Here is a 22,803-nt window from a genome sequence, read left to right as displayed (position 1 = left end):
TCTCCTCCCGTGGTATACTCTGTCTCGTACTGTGATTTGTCCAGCTCTTCTCGCTGTTGGCTGAGGGCTTATTTACACCCCCTGCCTCCTCAGAGGGGATGAAACTGTCCCCCTGGGAGGGTTGGTGTGAGGGAAGGCTAATCAGACAAGCCAAATACCTGAAGCACAACAATAAGATTCAATATAAACTCAACATGTAATATATAGACTCTGAATACTGTATTTCATGAACATGTCAATAGGTCTAGACAATAGAGACCCATCCACTTAGGTACATTTTAGTCATTTAGTAGATGTTCTTATCCAGAGCAACTTACAGTAGTGAATGCATACATTACATTTCATGCATTTTTTTTTTTTGTACTGGCCCCCCATGGGAATCGAACCCACAACCCTGGCATTGCACACACCATGCTGGCATTGCAAACACCATGCTCTACCAACTGAGCCACAGGGAAGACTAGACTAGCTAGATGTGGCTGGGGGGTGTTTAAAGCCTCTCTTTCATATGACCCATCAATTTAGAGAAGTGTGTCTGAGTAAGCCTCATCTACTAATGCTAAAATATTTGTATCTGGAATTTGTCTTTCAGCATCAGTAGAACATGCCTGACTCTCCTCCACCAGTCATACAAGGAAAATGGTCTAATGCAGTGGTCACCAACCCGTTGATCACGATTGACTTGTCGATCTCCAAGGGACCTTCTCTGGCCTATACTCCAGTCCAGTTGGTGGCGGTAAGGCATCTTAAAGTTGGTTGCCAGACGCCATATAAAATCCACAGAAGAAGAAGGTTACCAAAGCTGTTTATATATCTAATCCAAGATAGAACACAGCCTCTTAGTGGGCAAAACATACAAGGGGTTGGGCAGAGCCAAGCACGAGCTAGCGAAATCCTATTGGCACGTTGTAGAATGTATTTGCATAACTAAATTCGCCCCTTGCACTCCTAAACAACGCCTTTTTTTTTTTTACTTTGGCAAAGGGTAAAGTCTACAAAACAGTCCACTCTGTTCTTAACATATTCTAGAAATGGGAACAGAAAACATGATTGAGATCAAATGTTTAATCGATGAGAAAATTTGCAGAATGTCGGCCAAAATCCGCCTTGCTCTATCTTCTCCCACTGCCTTGCCACTGGGCTTTCTTTCATCACCATATTTGGTGGTGAGTGGAATTGCCTACCGGATGCTTCAGATTTATACGTACGGTGAAGCATCTGTCTCATTGTTCTATCTGTGAGGTTACTGGTGGAGGAGAGTTGAGGCGTGTCCCCTCAGCCAACTCCCTCCCTAAAAGCCTCATTTCATTTGTTGTTTTGTGTGGTGCTCTGCTACCGCGTAAAGTGTTCGGACGAATTTGCTGTCAATCTCCGACTAAACTCTATTTATGGTAGGTCGATTAAGGGATCAGTAGGAGTTACTAGTGAGATTAAATTGGGATCTACGGCAGGCTAATGCGATATCGTCAGAGTCCTCGGACTTCATGCCATTTACAGGGGCTTTTACGTTAGTTTGGTAGCTAGCTAGCCTGTCAGTTAACGCTACAAGCCACTCAAGAAACTGAAGATGTCCGACTCCGACATAATGTCTTCAACTGAAGACAGAGCCAAGGAGATTTTGAAGGGTTTTAAACTGTATCCTTTTCAATGAATGGTTTGCCTGGTATCTAAATTAGCTGCCGTAGCTAGCTAGCCAGGTGGTGTTGCTTGCTGGCTCTTGCTGCTTTTCACACGTTGGCGTAACTAGTTAGTTATTAGTTAGTGAACCTAGCGAACTAATATTGTCAGTCTGATAGTTTGACGTTAGCGGGGTTGCTGGTGTCTTTCTGGGCCATCCTGCTTCTAGCTGGTTTGCTGGCAAGTTACCTAGCTAGATAACCGGCCTAACTAGCTAGACACTGCAGCTGTAACGTTATGTGGTGGCTAACTTTGGATAAATTGACTAGCTAGTTAGTCAAATTGGACAAGGAGGTAGTGGGACATGCACACAGGTTAGGTGTTAGCTAAATGGGTGCCATAGCTAGTTAGCTGGCTGGTTCTGATTTGAATTTAACTTGGGTAGCCGTTTGCTGATGCTCCCTGTATCTGTCCATGCATACAGAACAGTATTGCTAATTGTCTTGCATTGCCTATTACTTGTACAGGAGAATGCTTTACTTTATTAAAACAGCCTGCACAGTGGCTAAAATATTTAAAAAATATATTAAAAAAATAAGTGTCTGACTGGAAGGTTGATCTATACTGAACCTGTTGGACATAACTGGAGCTGTTGGCAGGGCAGAGTGGGAAATCTGACAGTTTACCTCCTGCAATCACTGTCTTAACTCAACATGCATTTTTAATCATACCATAGTGGAGCTTGTTTGATGTACCTTCTCTGGGTAACTTTTTCATCTCCTAGCTCAGGTAGAAGCCCTCTCTCTGGTTTACATAACACAAGCCACTGGTCCCAAAATAGGTACAGTAATGCGGACGAGAATAATCACACCTGCGTTGCTTCCACCGGCTTAACATGGAACTTTGAAGGCCCATTATTTAATTCCACTCTGTACTTTACACATTTCTTGGTAGTACTAAGGGTATATTCAGTGTTGAATAGGTAAGAATCCTGACTGTTGTGACAGGCTGTGGATCTGTGTGACCTTCCTTGGGCAGGCTTCATTTTCTAGGCTGGTAATTCTTAAATCCTTGATTTGCAAGGATGGGGATTTGCTACCTTATGGTCCTCCTCCTAACAGGTCTGGTGACTGAGTTTAGCGTGTTACCTCTGCATGGACCCCTGGCCGCATACACATACTCATTTCAGGACCTTTGTGAAGAACTTGGGCCTATGCAGTTAAGGGTGGCGGGTAGCCTAGTGGTTTTTGCGTTGGGCAAGTAACTGAAAGGTTCCTAGTTCGAATCCCCGAGCTGACAAGGTAAAAGTATGTTCGGCCCCTGTACAAGGCAGTTAACCCACTGTTCCTAGGCCCTCATTGTAAGTAAGAATTTGTTCTTAATTGACTTGCATTTTTGGATTGTAGAGGACAGTCAAGCTGTTTTTAAGTTGATCCTCCTGAGACCAAGCAATCAATTGTATTGTGAGGAATTGTCAGTCTTTGAGCTAAGAACAAAAACTCCTTCCTTCCCCTCGATAGTTGGGTAACCAGCATCAGGTTAATTGTGATTACAACGTCATGAAGGAAGTCTGTGGATGCTGCTGTTTCTAAGGTTTTTCAACAAATTCATCTAGAAGTTGTGTATTTATTTGAACTGTGTTGATCAGTGGTGAGCTGATCAAAGTTGTCGATCACTGAGTGCCATATAGTGACTATTGCGTTGAGGTTACAGGAACACTTCCCTGGCATGACCGGCTTTTTGACTTGTAGGTCTTACGCAATAAAGATAATTATAGAAGGTTAAAGAAGTTGCTTCACAGCGGGGAGTATTCAAAGAAAGCACAGGACCTGCTACAACTCAGCTTCAGCACCAATTTGCTTGTTTGAATACTGATAAGGGTATCATAGTTGCTTTCAGTTAGAAAGTGTACTAAGGCTAGTGTAATATTCACGTTCTTTAATGACTAAGTATAACCTGAAAGTGTGCTTAATCAGATTCAAAACTTTGATTCATGGGAACGGCCTTGCTTCCATAGTACACTAATGTATTTTATAGAATAACATCAGTAGTCCCTTCATTGCCCTACAGTAGGTCATTGTATTGGAAAAAACTGCACATGAACACAAGTAGCTAGGTTAATTAGACATGCATCTGACAAAGTCCATACATGACTCCGTTGCGTTCCGTTTCTTGTTATGACGCTACATCGGGCTTCCAGGCCTGTACAGGAGCACGGTGCTTCAACATGGCCTCTGTTATATACCTAAGACAGGCGGAGGCTGGCCTCTGAGGGGAATGCAGTGTGCGCTGCAGCCAGCTTCTGCTTCCCCTGAGTGGACATGACTTGCATGTAATCTTTCCCTGGAACAAACTGATCCACAGAACTATGAACACAAGGACTAGCTAACCAAACAGTGGTAGTCTGAGTTGATGCTGGGCTCCGCTATTTGCTACTGTAGAAGTTTTTCAATGAGTTGCATAAACCATGTGTTTTTGACAATTAGGCCTGTGTATAGATACAATTGTGATTTAAAAAATAATAATTGTTACACTGTTTACTTGGTGAGATGTAGCCTATTCCTTTTCATTTATTGTGTCTATTGCATGTGTATTGGTCATGCATTCACATGTGTTTTGCATCAAGGAGCTACTCTTTAAAAATGGATGGGGCTGTAGGGAGGCTGGCATGCCCATAAGGGCTAATTAAGAAGCCTGTAAGTGTTGTGGAACCAGGGTCTGCCCCCCCCCCATTTCAGATCTTCCTTGCTTAGCACCAGGGATGTCTGTATGTGTGATCCAGGAGACGTCACCTTTTCCGCCACTGGGCCTAACTGTAGTTGGCAGCAGAATACATTTTAACTCAACTACCCTATCCAGGCCTATTATGAAGTAAGTGTCTATGACCTTGGCATGTACTGGAAACATTTGGCTTCATTGTTTTTATGCAGCCAGTTAATGAGCTTAACACGAAGGCCACGTTTTTTGATAATTCACATTGGAAAAAGTAGCAGCAGCAGCTTGTATTACAGTTCATTCATAAATGGTAAGCTGGGTACACTGCTTTGTCCCCCAGACAGTCATTGTCCAGCAGGGCTGACAACTGTTCAATTAATTTGTCTAGGTAACAGCCAACAGCCACTTCACACAAAGCATCCTAGTCATTTAGAGATTGAAAGAGGGTGCCTATACAGGCCCATGTTTTCTAAGGAAGTTTCTATTAAGATGAGAGCTGCACACTGTGGACTTTGTTGATCATTCTAGAAGGATGTGGAAGCTGCTGGGAGGGAGGCAACTGGGCTCACTGGGCTGCAGTCAGATTTGAAAGGCTTAAGTGGTTCAAAGCGCCACAAGTTTCATCTCACTAAGACAGCCCTACTCTACAGTAGCTTGCTAGCCAAGCTCAGTGTTGAGGTTGGTCGCGTCATGTTTGCGTGACTTATTTTCCTTCCTGCTTTTTTTTATATTTGACCATTATTCAGTCAAGGCCCCTATTCGTTTGAAAGAGTTTATCCCATGTGGCGAATGACTTGACTGACACTTTACTCCATTTTCATTATTTTGCTGTTTGAAGCTGGTGGCCTGGTGCTGACACCCTGTTGCTCCCTGTGTGTTGAGCGGGAGGAAGAAGAGCAGCACAGATGGCTTTGAGACGGGGAGGGGGGTCAGGTGCTTCTGACATAGTACCCTCTAGTTGACACAACAGGTATATCTTCCAGTTGGCTTTTTATTCCCAGCGCTGAGTTAGAAATTCTTTGTTCTGTCCGTTAGCACTTGCACCAGTTGGAGTACTGCTACCCACTTGCCTTGGCTTTGTACCACATGACCTATTAGAAGAGGTTAGCTAGTAGTAGCTAAATAATCATAGGTGGCTTTAATCCACTAAAATAGGCCACTCCAATAAAAGAACATGGCGTGAGAGCTGGTGTAAATGACTGGGGCCACACACAGCGGCTCTTGAAGATTTTTGGAAGAATGCAAATAGGTCTACCCGGCTTTCAATTTTGGCTTTAACACATGCCAGTTCCCCTGTACCCCAAAAATAAACTCAGTCAACTTAAATGACTAAAACCAGCATGTAGAAAATATAATTGACCTATATTATTTTACAATATAATCTTTTGAGAACTAAAAATCAGCCTATTGTTTTTTCACTTGGCTGCCACTATCATAGCTTGATGGGTCAGGGTTTCCTGTTACCTTGTGTGCCACCTTGAGGAATACTGGCATTACTTCATTGATCCACTGAGGGACATTTTTTCCACTTGCTATAGACAAGCACTACATATAGAAATAACTTGGACAAGGCTACCGCCAGTCAAACCCATGACTGTGTAGTATTCCTTGACTCCTGGTCTCCCAGAAACTGGATGAACCTGCGTGATGCTGAGACTGGGAAGGTGCTATGGCAGGGAACAGAGGACTTGTCTCTTCCTGGGGTTGAACATGAAGGTACTGGAACCTCCTGAGGTTTACTGTCGGCTTTCCTCTTGGTGTAGAAAATGTATTAGGCCATATCTTCCTACCACTACTAAGATGACCACTGTATTTATGATTGATTTTATTAAACGTAAATAAATACTGGAATTGATATACAGTAGGATTTACAGACATCAAATTGGAAATGTAAATAAATCTAACTCAATTTTAAAGAAGCAAGGCATTCACAGCAACTCTGACCACTTCATTAATGACTGTCCATGGCCTCAGTCCTGCTTTGTTGACCACTCCATTCTAACCATCCCAGCAGTCTGCCAGTTTGTCCTCAAGAACTTGAACCCTAACCAATGTCAAAATTTGGCTTGTGTGATACCCCGGTATACGGTGTATTTCGAAATGTCAACAGAATGATTGAAAAAAGCAGTGCGTGCTATTCTGCTTATAACTAACTATAAGTTGAGTATAACATCTAAGATGTCAAATGTGTTATATCCAGCTCAGGACTCCAGCTATGCATTTTGTTTGAGTGGCTTGATGTCAAGATCAAGCGTTTTGGTTAAAGAAGACATTCAATCCCCCCCCGATCATGATCCCTGTTGCCTAAATTGTTTTGTGCATATTTTTTTTAATGGAAATTGTACCCATTGTGTGCACATTTTGTAATGCGTAGAGTTCAGAAACTGTATGACGATATGAATCTGGATACCGCCCAACCCTAGTCAAAATGATTATCAATTTACCTCTGCACATAGTTATATACACAACATTGATATTAGAATCTACAGAAAATGCCGGTAGTGAGGAATTATATCAGAATCTATGTGAGAAAGTAGCCTAGGTCTTGGTAAACATCAGGCTGTTGTGTTGAGTGCATCTATTCTCTCCTAATTGGTAGTTTGACTGTCCCATTCATTTCCTTGCAGCTCGAGTCCCCAAGAAAATCCTCAAGTGCAAAGCTGTGTCCAGAGAGCTAAATTTCTCTTCGTCAGAAAAACTGGAAAAGTTCCGCCTTGAACAGAAGGTTTTCTTCAAAGGCCAATGCTTAGAAGGTACTAGTCTATTTCATCTGTTTCAATCTTATTATACATATACTCAATAAGAATGCAATGTCTGTGCATAGTGAATGCACTCATTACATGTATTTTGTGTGTCTCTCTCCTCTACCTGCAGAATGGTTCTTTGAGTTTGGCTTTGTGATTCCCAACTCCACAAACACATGGCAGTCTTTGATAGAGGCAGCGCCAGAGTCTCAGATGATGCCCGCAAATGTTTTAACGTAAGGATATGCAACAAAAAAATGTTGTGCTTTTTGGTCATTCTCCTACAGTTGGGTTGTGCAATTGTCAGTAGTATACAATATGCACTCACTAGGCTACATCTTGAGTAAGTCATTAGGCTACAGTGAGATTCCTTCACCTCACTTTTTTTATGCTAAACTGGCAGGAAACTCATTTCCTTTATGGGACTGCTTTGCCTCATACTTTGCAGCTAGTGGTCAGTGTTTGCTGATTTGAAACATTTATTTTTCTCTCCCTTGCAGTGGGAATGTTGTTATAGAGACCAAGTTCTTTGACGACGACCTTCACGTCAGCACCTCCCGGGTACGACTTTTCTACGTCTGAAGAGGAACACATTTTGAATTTTTTTTCAACCCTTGAAATGGGGAGGACCAGGCATACACTGCTGATTGTTGTTTTTCAGTGGTCACAGGATGCCATGTTCGAAGGAGCGCATTTGTCTTCTACAGTGACAGCAGCACGAAAGAAACCAAAATCCAACCAAGATCACACTGGCTTCTTGGCAGACAAGACATTTTATATGTAAATATCTATATATGTATATATGGGCAATGACCATGCTCATGACAGACAACCATGTAAATGATTTTATTTGTACATTATTTTTTCCTTGTCATTCCAGAAATGTAACCCTAAGATGTAAACTGCTCTTGTAACCTTGCATTTGTAATTTTTGCTTTCAGTTGATGTGGTTGCTGATATTGTCATTGTTTGGATTTTTTTTTTTAGATGAACTAAATCTGTAAAATAGGCTGTTTATTACTACATGAATTATGGATTAAAAGATGTCAGGAAGAAAAGCCATTGCCTTTTTTTTGTAGTTGACTTAACTGTCACTGAATGACAAAGTTCATGCATAAGATATTTTGTCTCCTGGGAGTACATACTTGCCAAGTGAGGCACAAGGTACCTGTGTGAAAACAGAACTAATCTGTTCATATTTTAACTACAGCCACTCAACACTTTGATAAACCTGTGGGCTGTTAAAGGTAGTCTTAGGAACATGACACGCAGCGCTGCAGATATTGAGATGTAAGACTTCTCTGTCACATACAGCATGGTAGTCACAGGACCAAAACAGTGGAAGTTTGAGCCTTGTGCTTAAATGCTCTTGTGGAAATTGACCCACTATGCTGTTTACTTTCTGTATCTATACTGAACAAACATGCATGCAACAATTTAAATGTTTTTACTGAGTTACAGTTCATAAAAGGAAATCCATTAGGCCCTAATCTACAGATTTCGCATGACTGGGCAGGGGTGCAGTTTTTCCCCACAAGAGCTTAATTGCAGACCAATACTGTCCAGGTGGCTGGTCTCAAACAATCCTGCAGGTGGAGGTCCTGGGCTGGTGTGGTTACATGTGGTCTGCGGTTGTGAAACCAGTTGGCTGTACTGCCAAATTATCTAAAACGACTGGTTTATGGTAGAGAAATTAACATTCAATTCTCTGGACATTCCTGCAGTCGGCATGCCAATTGCACACTCAACTTCAAACATCTGACATTGTGTTGTGACAACGGCACATTTTAGTGGCCTTTGTCCCCAGCACAAGGTGCACCTGTGTCATGATCATGCTGTTTCTTGACATGCCACACCTGTCAGGTGGATGGATTATCTTGGCAAAATAAAAACACTCACTAACAGGGATGTAAAACATTTGTGCACACAATTAGAGATACGCTTTTTGTGCATATGCAAGATTTCTGGGATATTTCATTTCAGCTCATGAAACGTGACCAACACTTTACAATTTGCGTTTATAATTTTCAGTAATATCAAATTAAACTTGTCACATGCGCCTAACACAACTTGTAGTAGACCTTACTGTGAAATGCATACTTACAAGCTCTTAACCAACAATGCAGTTCAAGAAAAGAGAAAATATTTACAAAATAAATGGTAACAAAACGAGGCAAAATACAGGGTACGGTACCGAGTCAATGTGCGGGGGTACAGGTTAGTGATGTAATTTGTACATGTAGGTAGGGGTAAAGTGACTATGCATAGATAAACAGTGAGTAGCAGCAGTGTAAAAACGTCATATCACTGAGTCTACCTTTAACTTTGAATGTATTCCATTGAACACAAGCCAGTTTCATAAAATACACACAAGCCCACAAGAGGGCAGCTATATAATTTCAAGCTGCATTGAACTCAAGTCCCTGAAAGCCTTTCACCTGAATGTGCAAAGGACAAAGTTGTCTCTGATGACCATAGAGAGAGTGGACTCTTTGTAGCTGTGTCATTATAGCGTCTGTGACAGCATGGGCAGCGCCATTGAGGCTATCTGCATTTTGACGTAGTCAATGTTTTTCTTCATTGGCTGATCCCTCCTCATGACCCGGTTGGACATGACTCTGACAGGGTCACCAGGAGGGATCAGCCAATGGAGTTGTAAGTCCCACCTAGTTGCCTACATTAAAATGGTGGAAGCCCTCATTGGCTTCGCCAATCGCTAAAACGGCCTTTTGGCCACTAGCATGCTCTATCATTCTCTATGGTGATGACACGTTCATTGGTCACGACCTTGGATATCTACTGCAAGCATGGCGAATAAAGAGCCCAACGTGAGTATTTCAAATAGCAACCACACTTAAAGACAAAGTCAAGACATACCTTATTATTGTGAAACTAGTTTTGTATTCTACACAAACGTGTGTTATTGCCTTGTAACGTTAGACTATGATTTAAAGAGGAGATCGAGGTAGCTATCTTAGCTAGCAAGCTAACGACGATAGCTACGCAGGTCGTTTTTCTGACTTGCCTATCCTCACTCAGCAAAGCTTAACTATGCCAGTTTTCAAACTATAGCTAGGTCTTTTTTAGATTTCATATGGAAGGGAAGGTTTGCTATTGGCAATTTAGGTAAATCGCTCCCTAACCAACTAGAAAATGGCCAGTTCTCAAATTTTAGCTAGCTAGTTTCTTGATGAAGTATGGGACAATATTGTCGTTTGGAATAACGTGTGTATGTGTGTGTGTGTGTGTGTACACACTCATTCCTTCAAGAGTTTGTTTATTTTCCTATTTTCTACATTGTAGAATAATAGTGAAGACCTCAAAACTATGAAATAACACACAGAATCATGTAGCAACCAAGACCGTCTTAAACAAATCAAAATATATTTGAGATTGATCAAAGTAGCCACCCTTTGCCTTGACGACAGCTTTGCACACTCTTGGCATTTTCTCAACCAGTTTCACCTTCAAGACAGTTGGAAAAGCATTCCAGATGAAGCTGCTTGAGAGAATGCCAAGAGTGTGCAAAGCTGTCAAGGCAAAGGGTGGCCACTTTGAAGCATCTCAAATATAAAATAGACATTTTTTTATTTAAACTTTTTTGGTAACAACATGATTCTATATGTTATTTCATAGTTTTGATTTCTTCACTATTATTTTCCAAAAAAAGAAACGTTGAATGAGTAGGTGTCTCCAAACTTTTGACTGGTACTGATACATTATTACATGCACTTTTTAAAGAATCCCATGGCGGCCGCGGTGCAACTTAGTAGTTCCAAAAACCCACGACCAATACATTTTGACCCGTGACATCATTTTCGATGCTACATGCAGGTAGCTGAGAAAGCTCAACTCTGCCTCCATTTAAGAAAACAGAGTTGCGCGTTTGTCAGCTAACATGCACGTTACTTGCATATCAGTTTATGTAGAAAACATTGGTTTAAGTGCTGCTTAAACTTGGCTAGTTTACATGCGCATTCATTACTCAAAGACCTGTACAATCCACAGTTCCATAATACTATAAATAGGGATGCACAATATATTTGTGAACATATCGGAATCGGACGTATTAGTTAAAAATGCCAACATCGGTATCGGCCCGATGTCTAGTTTAACGCCGACGTTAAAAACCGATGTCAAAGCTACCGTGCATACCTTTATAACATAGGTAATTGACGTAAGGACGCCACGTAAAATTTTGCGCTGCACTTGCAACACAGCATTCCTAACCTAGCCCACAATGTATGCTGTGTGGATCGAGCAGTCATTTGAGAGAGTTAGAATTTCAGTGAGACAACTTAAAGGCGAAATGAGTACAAGTTCTTATTTACAATGACGGCCCGGACCACGGTGGGCTAATTGTGCGCCACCCTATGGGACCCCCAATCACGGCCGGATTTGAAACAGCCTGGATTCGAACCATGGACTGTAGTGACACCTCTTGCACAGAGATGCAGTGCCTTAGACCGCTCCGTCCATGTGTGTTTTAACTATAACTGTACTAGAATGCTTAAAATGTTAAATATCGGTATCTTTTTTTGGGGGGGGGGGCAAGAAATATTGGATATTGGTATCGGCCAAAAATGTAATATCGGTGCATCACTAACTATAAATGGTCAAGAATATTTGAGATGGAGACAATGACACTGACAGGTCCAGGCCACAGTACCCCTTAAGACCACTAGATGTGATAATGGTGTTAAATTAGCTGGACCATCACAACAAGCCCTCCAAAACACTTAATGTGCAGTGCATTACTGACCTGATGATAAATAGTGGTAAAAGAAGCCTTGTAATATTTTTTGAAGACATAAGCTCTGTCCAATAGCAACAACACCTGAGATGACATTTTTTTTTTCTTCCTTCCCAAGCGTTTCCTGACAAACCTGAGGGACCTGGCCAGTCGTATGTCTGGCGCAGGGGGCAAGGGAGCAGGAATAGGCCTCAAGCTGCTCATTGGGGCTGGAGCTCTGGCTTATGGGGTCAAAGAAGCTACATTCACAGGTAGGCCTAACCTAGTGTCTGGTAGTGAAATGGGTAACGCTATTATCATGATAATGAGTGCACCCCACTAACGTTGTGTGGAATGGTTTGTTCCCAGTGGATGGAGGTCAGAGAGCAATCATCTTCAACAGAATCGGGGGGATGCAGATGGACACAGTGCTGGCTGAAGGACTACACTTCAGGTAGGCCTACACTCCAGGGGTTTATAATGAAGCCAGGGTTGTCATGATCAGTTGGCTTGACGCAAAGCTAAATTCACATGACCATATTTAAACTGAACTGTTTTTGTTGTTCTTCAGGATACCATGGATCCAGTACCCCATAATCTATGACATCAGAGCCAGGCCCAGGAAGATTGCTTCACTAACTGGAAGCAAAGGTACATGATTGCTGAAATAGGGGGATGAGTTTGATTCCAGTATGGATACATGTAGACCAGTACATTATGTCCAGCAGATCAGTAAAGATTTGAGGCTTTCAGATCAGTAAAGATGGAAGATGAGGTAAAGGAAGATACAGCACTGACTTCTCTCTTCCTGTCTCTCTTACCTCTATAGATCTGCAGATGATTAACATTGGGCTGCGTGTGCTGTCCCGTCCTGTGGCCGCCAACCTGCCTGCCATGTACCAGCAGCTGGGGAAGGACTATGACGAGAGAGTACTACCCTCCATCGTCAACGAGGTGCTGAAGAGCGTGGTGGCCAAGTTCAATGCCTCGCAGCTCATCACTCAGAGAGCACAGGTATGGCAGAGTGACTCGCACAGGTAGCCTAAATCTCATCATTCAGAGAGCACCGGTACTGCCACACAGTCTCAGGATTATATTGTACAAAGGTTGTGTACCTAACCAGTCTCTGCTTTAAAAGTGACTGTCCCTAAAAAGCAACTTCTCGTTTTGAAAATGGCCTATGTGGCATCCATATGGGTCAGATTTTTTATTTTATTAATTTTTTTATTGTTATTTTTTTCTAGTGTTAAAATTGACGACAAGGTGTAAATAGGATAATTCTGGTCATAAATTCATTCTCGTCCACAACTGAGATTTGGGAGATAATATGAAAAAAATGTATGTCATGGATTGAAGGGTACTGTAACAGTATTTCTTGGGTTGTTTATTTCAACCCTACCGACAGCTGGCAGCACCCAAGTAATCATCAATTCGGAGCGCAGCTGCACATAACCCGATCGTAATGCCCATGGTCAATTTGGTTTGACATTTGATATCCCTATGGGGCTAGTTAGGGACCATCAGTGAATTACACAATGTACATGGGACAATATTTTTTCAAATGTCAATAGCTCTAAATTTCAATGACTAGGTTTACCAATAATTTGATATTAAACTGACTATGGCAGTAGGCAGATTATGCGATACTCATGTAAACACCTTGCTCAACTTAATTGGCGTAAGGTAAAAATCGAAGTAAGCATACGCTGATTAAAACACCTTATTTTTCTGAGCAATCTTTTGAATTATTGGGACATGTAAACACCTTAATCGGCGTTCCAGTGGGGTGTATTTGATCTGCGCATGTGCTAGCACCAGCTGAGCGAGCCTCCTTCTTTACATTTACATTACATTTAAGTCATTTAGCAGACGCTCTTATCCAGAGCGACTTACAAATTGGTGCATTCACCTTATAATATCCAGTGGAACAACCACTTTACAATAGTGCATCTAAATCTTTTAAGGGGGGGTTAGAAGGATTACTTTATCCTATCCCAGGTATTCCTTAGAGGTGGGGTTTCAGGTGTCTCCGGAAGGTGGTGATTGACTCCGCTGTCCTGGCGTCGTGAGGGAGCTTGTTCCACCATTGGGGTGCCAGAGCAGCGAACAGTTTTGACTGGGCTGAGCGGGAACTGTGCTTCCTCAGAGGTAGGGAGGTGAGCAGGCCAGAGGTGGATGAACGCAGTGCCCTTGTTTGGGTGTAGGGCCTGATCAGAGCCTGAAGGTACGGAGGTGCCGTTCCCCTCACAGCTCCATAGGCAAGCACCATGGTCTTGTAGCGGATGCGAGCTTTGACTGGAAGCAAGTGGAGAGAGCGGAGGAGCGGGGTGACGTGAGAGAACTTGGGAAGGTTGAACACCAGACGGGCTGCGGCGTTCTGGATGAGTTGTAGGGGTTTAATGGCACAAGCAGGGAGCCCAGCCAACAACGAGTTGCAGTAATCCAGACGGGAGATGACAAGTGCCTGGATTAGGACCTGCGCCGCTTCCTGTGTGAGGCAGGGTCGTACTCTGCGAATGTTGTAGAGCATGAACCTACAGGATCGGGTCACCGCCTTGATGTTAGTGGAGAACGACAGGGTGTTGTCCAGGGTCACGCCGAGGCTCTTAGCACTCTGGGAGGAGGACACAAGGGAGTTGTCAACCGTGATGGCGAGATCATGGAACGGGCAGTCCTTCCCCGGGAGGAAGAGCAGCTCCGTCTTGCCGAGGTTCAGCTTGAGGTGGTGATCCGTCATCCACACTGATATGTCTGCCAGACATGCAGAGATGCGATTCGCCACCTGGTTGTCAGAAGGGGGAAAGGAGAAGATGAATTGTGTGTCATCTGCATAGCAATGATATGAGAGACCATGTGAGGATATGACAGAGCCAAGTGACTTGGTGTATAGCGAGAATAGGAGAGGGCCTAGAACAGAGCCCTGGGGGACACCAGTGGTGAGAGCACGTGGTGCGGAGACAGATTCTCGCCACGCCACCTGGTAGGAGCGACCTGTCAGGTAGGACGCAATCCAAGCGTGGGCCGCGCCGGAGATGCCCAGGTCGGAGAGGGTGGAGAGGAGGATCTGATGGTTCACAGTATCAAAGGCAGCAGATGGGTCTAGAAGGATGAGAGCAGAGGAGAGAGAGTTAGCTTTAGCAGTGCGGAGAGCCTCCGTGACACAGAGAAGAGCAGTCTCAGTTGAATGCCCAGTCTTGAAACCTGACTGATTAGGATCAAGAAGGTCATTCTGAGAGAGATAGCAAGAGAGCTGGCCAAGGACGGCACGTTCAAGAGTTTTGGAGAGAAAGGAAAGAAGGGATACTGGTCTGTAGTTGTTGACATCGGAGGGATCGAGTGTAGGTTTTTTCAGAAGGGGTGCAACTCTTGCTCTCTTAGTGCGAGTGAAGTGAGTTCGGAACAACAATGTCTGCGTCTTTCGAAGTAATCTTCACATACAAACTTTGGATCGCTACTGGCTGTTAGCAAACGAGTGATGGGTGTTTAGAGCAATTCAGGCTGTATCTAACGCTCAGCCAATCGTTTACATAACAGAATGCAGCACGCGACTGAAGAGACAACCCATTTTCTAGTTTCCAGATCAGAGCACACTGGAAATACAGCGGGAGTGTGGAAAGGCAGTTTGTCAGTTACAGCAGCGCGTCCCCTGAACGATAACGAAGAGGTAGGTGAGAAGCCTGACCACGGAGACGAGGGCAAGAGGGTGATGAAGCGTACTTCATGAGCTGTAACCGAAAAACAACTGGCATTTGGAAAGTTTGAGGTGAGGGAGAAAGTGTGGCGGAACAAGTATTGTTAGCGTTAAGTATCTTGCTAGCTGGATCGAATTCTCCGTTAGCTAGCCAGAGAAATGATCAGCAACATTAGCCAAATTAACTGATCAAATAATTGAGTTTATGGTGTGAAAATTAGATGGCTAATAAAGTCAGATGCGCTAATGTTAGTAACCTAACCAATTCGCTAAAGTATTAACTGGTATACGACTCTTTGCCGTTCCTCAAGTTATAAAGCGTTAGTTGCTTATTGGACCTTGGCAATCTGTGAAATGTTAGTAGTTAGGTCGTTATTTAGTTAGTTAGTTATCTGTGAACTGATGTTTTCCCTCTACAGTATGTGGTTAATTTTCACAATGAGAGAATTCGGTGAAAATGAGACGTTGCTTGTTAAACAAGTGGATTCATGGATGAAGTGCAGCTGGAGCTGGGCCTGGCTTAATCTGGATGCCGCTATAGAGGTGAAAGGAACACCACACACTTTCCCGCTTTCTCACTTTTTCAATAAGTGGATAAAAAGGGGTATGCCAGGCTCTCTGCCTGAAAGAGATCAATTATGCCAGCAAAGGGTATCATGCGCAGATGTCCACAGGCAGAATGTGTAGTCCAAAGATATTGCTTTTGTTGTGTTGAACTTCACAGTAACACTTGTTTGTGAGTGAGGGGATTATACTTTTATTTTTTTTACTTAGTGAACGTTATTTTTTCACACATGTAGCATTGTGCTCTTGATCTACGTCTACTATAGTGGCCACTATAATAGAGCAAAAATAGAATTCCTGTTTTATTCTATTTCTACTTAAGATGTTTTTTCCCCAAGTGCAATATTTCTATTATAAAGGCTTTCATGGCTAACTGCAATATTAATGTATTGTTTTTTTCTCAAGACTTGAGTATCATTTGCAGTAAAGTCTAGTCAACAAATAACATTGGATTGCTTTCTTTAAAAAAATTTTTTTAGCTAGGTTCACATTAACACTTTTTTTGTTTTACACACAGAGACTGATCATGTAGATCATATTCTTTGTTTAATTAGTTAAAACCTGTATTTCCCCTAGCAGGGATTTTTTTGACGTTTTAGTGCCAAAAAAGTCACATTTTTGAGCCCTCACCAGTTTTCATCCCTGTAAAGATGTGCAAAATGAAAATATTTTCCCATTTAGATTCTGTAATTTATTGACAGTCCCTAACAATTCCCAGAGATGGGCTATAAAATGTCAAACCAACTTTGCCATTGTCGCACACCAGCCGGCTGAAGCTAATTGGCGAAAGAAGTTGGTTAGCTCAAGCTAGCTAGCCTAGCGGACTTTGACACAAGACCTATTTCGACTGTTTCAAGTTGTCTAGAAGGGACACCCACATTATCCCCCAAAACAACTCTCGTTTGGCTTCAGTCATGGCCGCTGCATTTCTTAATGACCAAGCTGGAAAAACGAGGCTAAATCAGGAAGTTCAGCCCCCTTTAAAATAGACTGAAACGTAAACCAACGCTTATTTTTTTTTGCCCTTTTCTTGTCTGTAACCGTCTGTGTGCTGTGTAGGTGTCATTGTTGATTCGCCGAGAGCTGTTTGAGAGAGCCAAAGACTTCAACATTATCCTCGATGACGTGGCCATCACAGAGCTAAGCTTCAGCAGAGAGTACACAGCTGCCGTAGAGGCCAAACAAGTTGGTATGTATCTGCCACATCTTGTGTGCGCATGTGTTGGGGTGTATACGGCTGTCTGTGGATGCATAACTTGCCTGTTTTTTTTTCGTTTTTTTTTCTGTGTGTGGGTTAGTCAGTGCACTAATGTGTGTTAGTAGATTGTGTGTGCACGCGTGGTGTTTAAACAAAGCTTGTCTGTCTCCGCAGCCCAGCAGGAGGCCCAGAGAGCCCAGTTCTACGTGGAGAAAGCCAAACAAGACCAGAGACATAAGATTATCCAGGCGGAGGGAGAGGCAGAGGCTGCCAAGATGGTAAAACATTAATCTCACCATAACCTTTGGACGACCTGTCCCCTCGTCTTCACATGACCTTGCACAACCTCAAACACCAGGCTGATTATTCTAGTCAACAATTGTTTTTTTATTGACTTTAGCACGTTATATGATTCTGGCTCTGTGTTTGTTGTAGTTGGGACAAGCAGTGACAAAGAATCCTGGATACCTGAAGCTTCGACGAATTAGAGCTGCCCAGGCCATTGCTAAGACGGTGAGTTCTATATACTGGATATCAATGACTGTCATGATAATTGTACAGAAATACTTTATTAATTAGGTATTGCGGAATTAGTTACTCATCCTCAGAGGCTCTGTGATGTTATTGTTCTAATCAGACATTGTTCCAGTAAGAATGGGGTCAGTCATTTTAGCAGCCTGTGTTTTTTTGTAGCTGTTTGCAATGAGAACCAATGGTAACCCGCAGTGCAGTTAGCTGGTTATATCAGTATTATTAGGCCTGAAGGATGGCTGTTTCCCTTATGCTACGAGCTGCTACAAGACTAGTTCTCTGACACTTTGTTTTCAACTGTGTGTTTTGTCTCTCTGTGTATTGTCTTTCAGGTGGCAACGTCCCAGAACAAAGTGTACCTTTCCGCAGACAACCTGGTCCTTAACCTTCAAGACGACTCTTTTAACAAGTATGTTTCTCTCAGCTTCACTCTCTCTTTGCTTCAATCTCATATCATCATGCCCTAGTCTGGCTCTGTCCTCTCTTGCATGGCTCAACACCGCCCAGATGGTTTGTTTCAGTTGCCTCAAGCAAGGTTAGAAATGTTGAATGTTCACATCCACAGTTTTGAACACTGTGTAGTGCAGTACAGGTGCTGGGAAAAATCAATGGCATTATTGAAAAAGTGCAGGAATATATTATCACATTTCCCATGGAAAAGTAGGAATTCCACCAAATTCCCTAAATATGCCCTGAGTTTTTTGAAGCAGCTCCATACTGGCATTAATGGTAGCTTGAAGAGAACATGACTTTTAGCAAAACCATGGCTAATGACTGCTCTTCTCACATTGCCTCCAGTGTACATGCTATGTCATTTTCACAGCATAGGCCTATGGCCACCAGGGGTGTTCATTAAGCACCAAATGGAAGACCATAAACTGAAACAGGGAGGGACTATCTATAAGTAAATGCTACTTGTCCTTAAAACATTTTTAAACATTTTGTTACGTGTGCGCTAATGAACACGTCCCCGGTTTTTGCTCTCCATCTCACTGCTTTTGCCTGGTCACTGGAGTCGAAATGACTAGTCAGACTGTATCACACTGAAATAGTTCCTGGCTTATCTTAATGCTGCCAAGGATCTTCAATGTCCATATGTAACTGTTCACAGAAACAGAGACAGAACCTGGTGCCAAAAGCCTGTCATTCATTCCTCATACATGTTATACAGTGAGGGGGAAAAAGTATTTGATCCCCTGCTGATTTTGTACGTTTCCCCACTGACAAAGAAATTATCATTCTATAATTTTAATGGTAGGTTTATTTGAACAGTGACAGACAAAATAACAACAAAATCCAGAAAAACACATTGATTTGCATTTTAATGAGGGAAATAAGTATTTGACCCCCCTCTCAATCAGAAAGATTTCTGGCTCCCAGGTGTTTTTTATACAGGTAACTAGCTGAGATTAGGAGCACACTCTTAAAGGGAGTGCTCCTAATCTCAGCTTGTTACCTGTATAAAAGACACCTGTCCACAGAAGCAAGCAATCAATCAATCAGATTCCAAACTCTCCACCATGGCCAAGACCAAAGAGCTCTCCAAGGATGTCAGGGACAAGATTGTAGACCTACACAAGGCTCGAATGGGCTACAAGACCATCGCCAAGCAGCTTGGTGAGAAGGTGACAACAGTTGGGGCGATTATTCGCAAATGGAAGAAACACAAAAGAACTGTCAATCTCCCTCGGCCTGGGGCTCCATGCAAGATCTCACCTTGTGGAGTTGCAATGATCATGAGAACGGTGAGGAATCAGCCCAGAACTACACGGGAGGATCTTGTCAATGATCTCAAGGCAGCTGGGACCATAGTCACCAAGAAAACAATTGGTAACACACTATGCCGTGAAGGACTGAAATCCTGCAGCGCCCGCAAGGTCCCCCTGCTCAAGAAAGCACATATACATGCCCGTCTAAAGTTTGCCAATGAACATCTGAATGATTCAGAGGACAACAACTGGGTGAAAGTGTTGTGGTCAGATGAGACCAAAATGGAGCTCTTTGGCATCAACTCAACTCGCCGTGTTTGGAGGAGGAGGAATGCTGCCTATGACCCCAAGAACACCATCCCCACCGTCAAACATGGAGGTGGAAACATTATGCTTTGAGGGTGTTTTTCTGCTAAGGGGACAGGACAACTTCACAGCATCAAAGGGACGATGGACGGGGCCACGTACCGTCAAATCAGCCAGGGCATTGAAAATGGGTCGTGGATGGGTATTCCAGCATGACAATGACCCAAAACACACAGCCAAGGCAACAACGGAGTGGCTCAAGAAGAAGCACATTAAGGTCCTGGAGTGGCCTAGCCAGTCTCCAGACCTTAATCCCATAGAAAATCTGTGGAGGGAGCTGAAGGTTCGAGTTGCCAAACGTCAGCCTCGAAACCTTAATGACTTGGAGAAGATCTGCAAAGAGGAGTGGGACAAATCCCTCCTGAGATGTGTGCAAACTTGGTGGCCAACTACAAGAAATGTCTGACCTCTGTGATTGCCAACCAGGGTTTTGCCACCAAGTACTAAGTCATGTTTTGCAGAGGGGTCAAATACTTATTTCCCTCATTTAAAATGCAAATCATTTTATAACATTTTTGACGTGTTTTTCTGGGGTTTTTTGTTGATATTTTGTCTCTCACTGTTCAAATAAACCTACCATTAAAATTATAGACTGATCATTTGTTTGTCAGTGGGCAAGTGTACAAAATCAGCAGAGGATCAAATACTTTTTTCCTTCACTGTATTACACAGAAATCCTGGGAGTACCATATGTTCAGCAAAGTAACCAATCCACCCCGTGTGTATTGATGCACTTTTGATTGAAATCAGTCTTGTCAGAGCCTTGGAGAAACCATTAAAAATCGTACTTATTTTTTTCTCTCCGACACTATCATCTCTCATTGTGTTATCCCTGTACTTTTTAGAGCACTTTAAATATTATATACATTTTAATTTTTATACAGTATCATTAACACGTACAACCCCCTTTGCTTGTGTTTCAGTCTATCACTGGGAAAGAAGTAGGCTCTAGCATTCCACCTGTCTGAGGCTCCATCCACAGCTCAGACCAGTTTGTCGCTGTCTGTCCAATTGCCTATATCTCTGATTGTATAACCAAGTGGCTTACCAACTCACTGGAGAAGACTCTAAAGCATCGGATTGCTCTGTAAAGTTGACTTATGGGGCTAGTGCTGTATGCATGACATGGCTAGGGCCAGGCGGAACCTGCAGCTATATAATATCTTCATGGTCCACTCCAGAAAGGATCTGAAATCAATGTTTGTGGATTCAAACCAAATAGCACTAGCCTCTAAGACATAATCAGCTGCTTTGTTATTAATACGTTGTGCAGATGATGCTGTAATGAAATAGATAAGGAACTCTACATGTTATGTCTGGCCCTAGATGTGTTCATGTGTTTTGAGGACAGCAGGACTCTTGGGGATTCAAATGCATCAGAGTTTGATTGGACAAATGCTTTACTGGAATGGTGTATAAAAAAAATAAACAATATTTGAAGATGTGCTTGTAAAATGAAGGTGAAATGATGACTTAGTCTTATTATTTTTTTATGCAACTGCACTGTTTACAGCTTACTACTAGTTCGAAGTGGAAAGGAAGGCAGCAGATTGAGACATGACTGAAAATAAAGGGACAGCACAAATGTCTTGATTTTATTTCATAATGCCTTTTCACATGACCTAATGTGTGGGTGCATTTTGTTGTTTTAAAACACATTAGGCCTATGTAAGGAAAGTACTCGTACAAAATGTCTTTTTTTTTTCTCTCTCCACTTTCTGAGAAATGCAATGTTCCCATGACTTAATCATACATCTTAGATAACAGTACAGCCTGTTATTGTACTAGGGGTCTTTAGCTATACATTTACAGTGACGTTAATGCCTCTACATGACTGCTCATCTGGATTGAATGTGTTGTTACTACCATATGCTTCCCTGGTGACCTATGAGATGGGAATCGAACAGAGTGCATTTGGAAAGTATTCAGGCCCCCTTCCCTTTCTCCACATTTTGTTACGTTACAGCCTTATTCTAAAATTGAGTCAATTCGGCTTCCCACTCAGAAATCTATACACAATACCCCATAATGACAATGTGAAAACAGGTTTTAAAAAAAACCAAATATCTTATATGTGTTCAGACCCTTTGCCATGAGACTAGACATTTTAATTGCTGTAGGGATGTTTTTCAGCAGCAGGGATTGGAAGACTAGTCAGGATCGAGGGAATGATGAACGGAGCAAAGTATAGAGATAATTGATGAAAACCTGCTCACGGCCTCAGACTGGGGCGAAGGTTCACCTTCCAACAAGACAACAACCCTAAGCACACAGCCAAGACAACGCAGGAGTGGCTTTGGGACAAGTCTCAATGTCCTTGAGTGGCCCGGACTTGAACCCGATCAAACGTCTCCGGAGAGACCTGAAAAAAGCTGTGCAGCAACGCTCCCCATCCAACCTGACCGTGCTTGAGAGGATCTACAGAGAAGAATGGGAGAAACTCCTCATATATAGGTGTGCCAACCTTGTAGCGTCATACCCAAGAAGACTGAAGGCTGTAATAGCTGGCAAAGGTGCTTCAACAAAGTACTGAGTGAAGGGTCTGAATACTTATGTAAAAGTGATATTTCATTTTTTATTTTCTATATATACACTGCTCAAAAAAATAAAGGGAACACTAAAATAACATCCTAGCTCTGAATGAATGAAATAATCTTATTAAATACTTTTTTCTTTACATAGTTGAATGTGCTGACAAAATCACACAAAAATAATCAATGGAAATCCAATTTATCAACCCATGGAGGTCTGGATTTGGAGTCACACTCAAAATTAAAGTGGAAAACCACACTACAGGCTGATCCAACTTTGATGTAATGTCCTTAAAACAAGTCAAAATGAGGCTCAGTAGTGTGTGTGGCCTCCACGTGCCTGTATGACCTCCCTGCAACGCCTGGGCATGCTCCTGATGAGGTGGCGGATGGTCTCCTGAGGGA

At 42.6% G+C, this 22,803-nt stretch overlaps 2 protein-coding genes across 2 annotated transcripts; both read left to right on the top strand.

Annotated features, from left to right (window-relative positions):
- The first annotated feature begins 1,446 nt into the window (after window positions 1–1,446).
- LOC100286589 (phosphodiesterase 6D, cGMP-specific, rod, delta) lies at window positions 1,447–8,127 on the top strand. The gene is given in 5 exon segments (NM_001146528.1): window positions 1,447–1,635; window positions 5,960–6,048; window positions 6,960–7,085; window positions 7,207–7,312; window positions 7,577–8,127. Coding segments are annotated over 5 exon segments (471 nt in total). The 5' UTR covers window positions 1,447–1,567; the 3' UTR covers window positions 7,659–8,127.
- A 1,703-nt stretch (window positions 8,128–9,830) lies between these two features.
- phb2 (prohibitin 2) lies at window positions 9,831–21,305 on the top strand. The gene is made up of 10 exons (NM_001141404.3): window positions 9,831–9,904; window positions 11,948–12,080; window positions 12,178–12,262; window positions 12,380–12,459; window positions 12,638–12,822; window positions 17,123–17,252; window positions 17,436–17,539; window positions 17,697–17,774; window positions 18,125–18,201; window positions 20,791–21,305. Exons 1-10 carry the CDS (start codon window positions 9,884–9,886, stop codon window positions 20,810–20,812), a joined length of 915 nt encoding a protein of 304 aa, NP_001134876.1. The 5' UTR covers window positions 9,831–9,883; the 3' UTR covers window positions 20,813–21,305.
- The last annotated feature ends 1,498 nt before the right edge of the window (window positions 21,306–22,803 follow it).

This window comes from Salmo salar, chromosome ssa23, assembly GCF_905237065.1.
Source record: "Salmo salar chromosome ssa23, Ssal_v3.1, whole genome shotgun sequence".
Taxonomy (NCBI): domain Eukaryota; kingdom Metazoa; phylum Chordata; class Actinopteri; order Salmoniformes; family Salmonidae; genus Salmo; species Salmo salar.
This window is presented reverse-complemented; position numbering and strand designations above follow the sequence as displayed.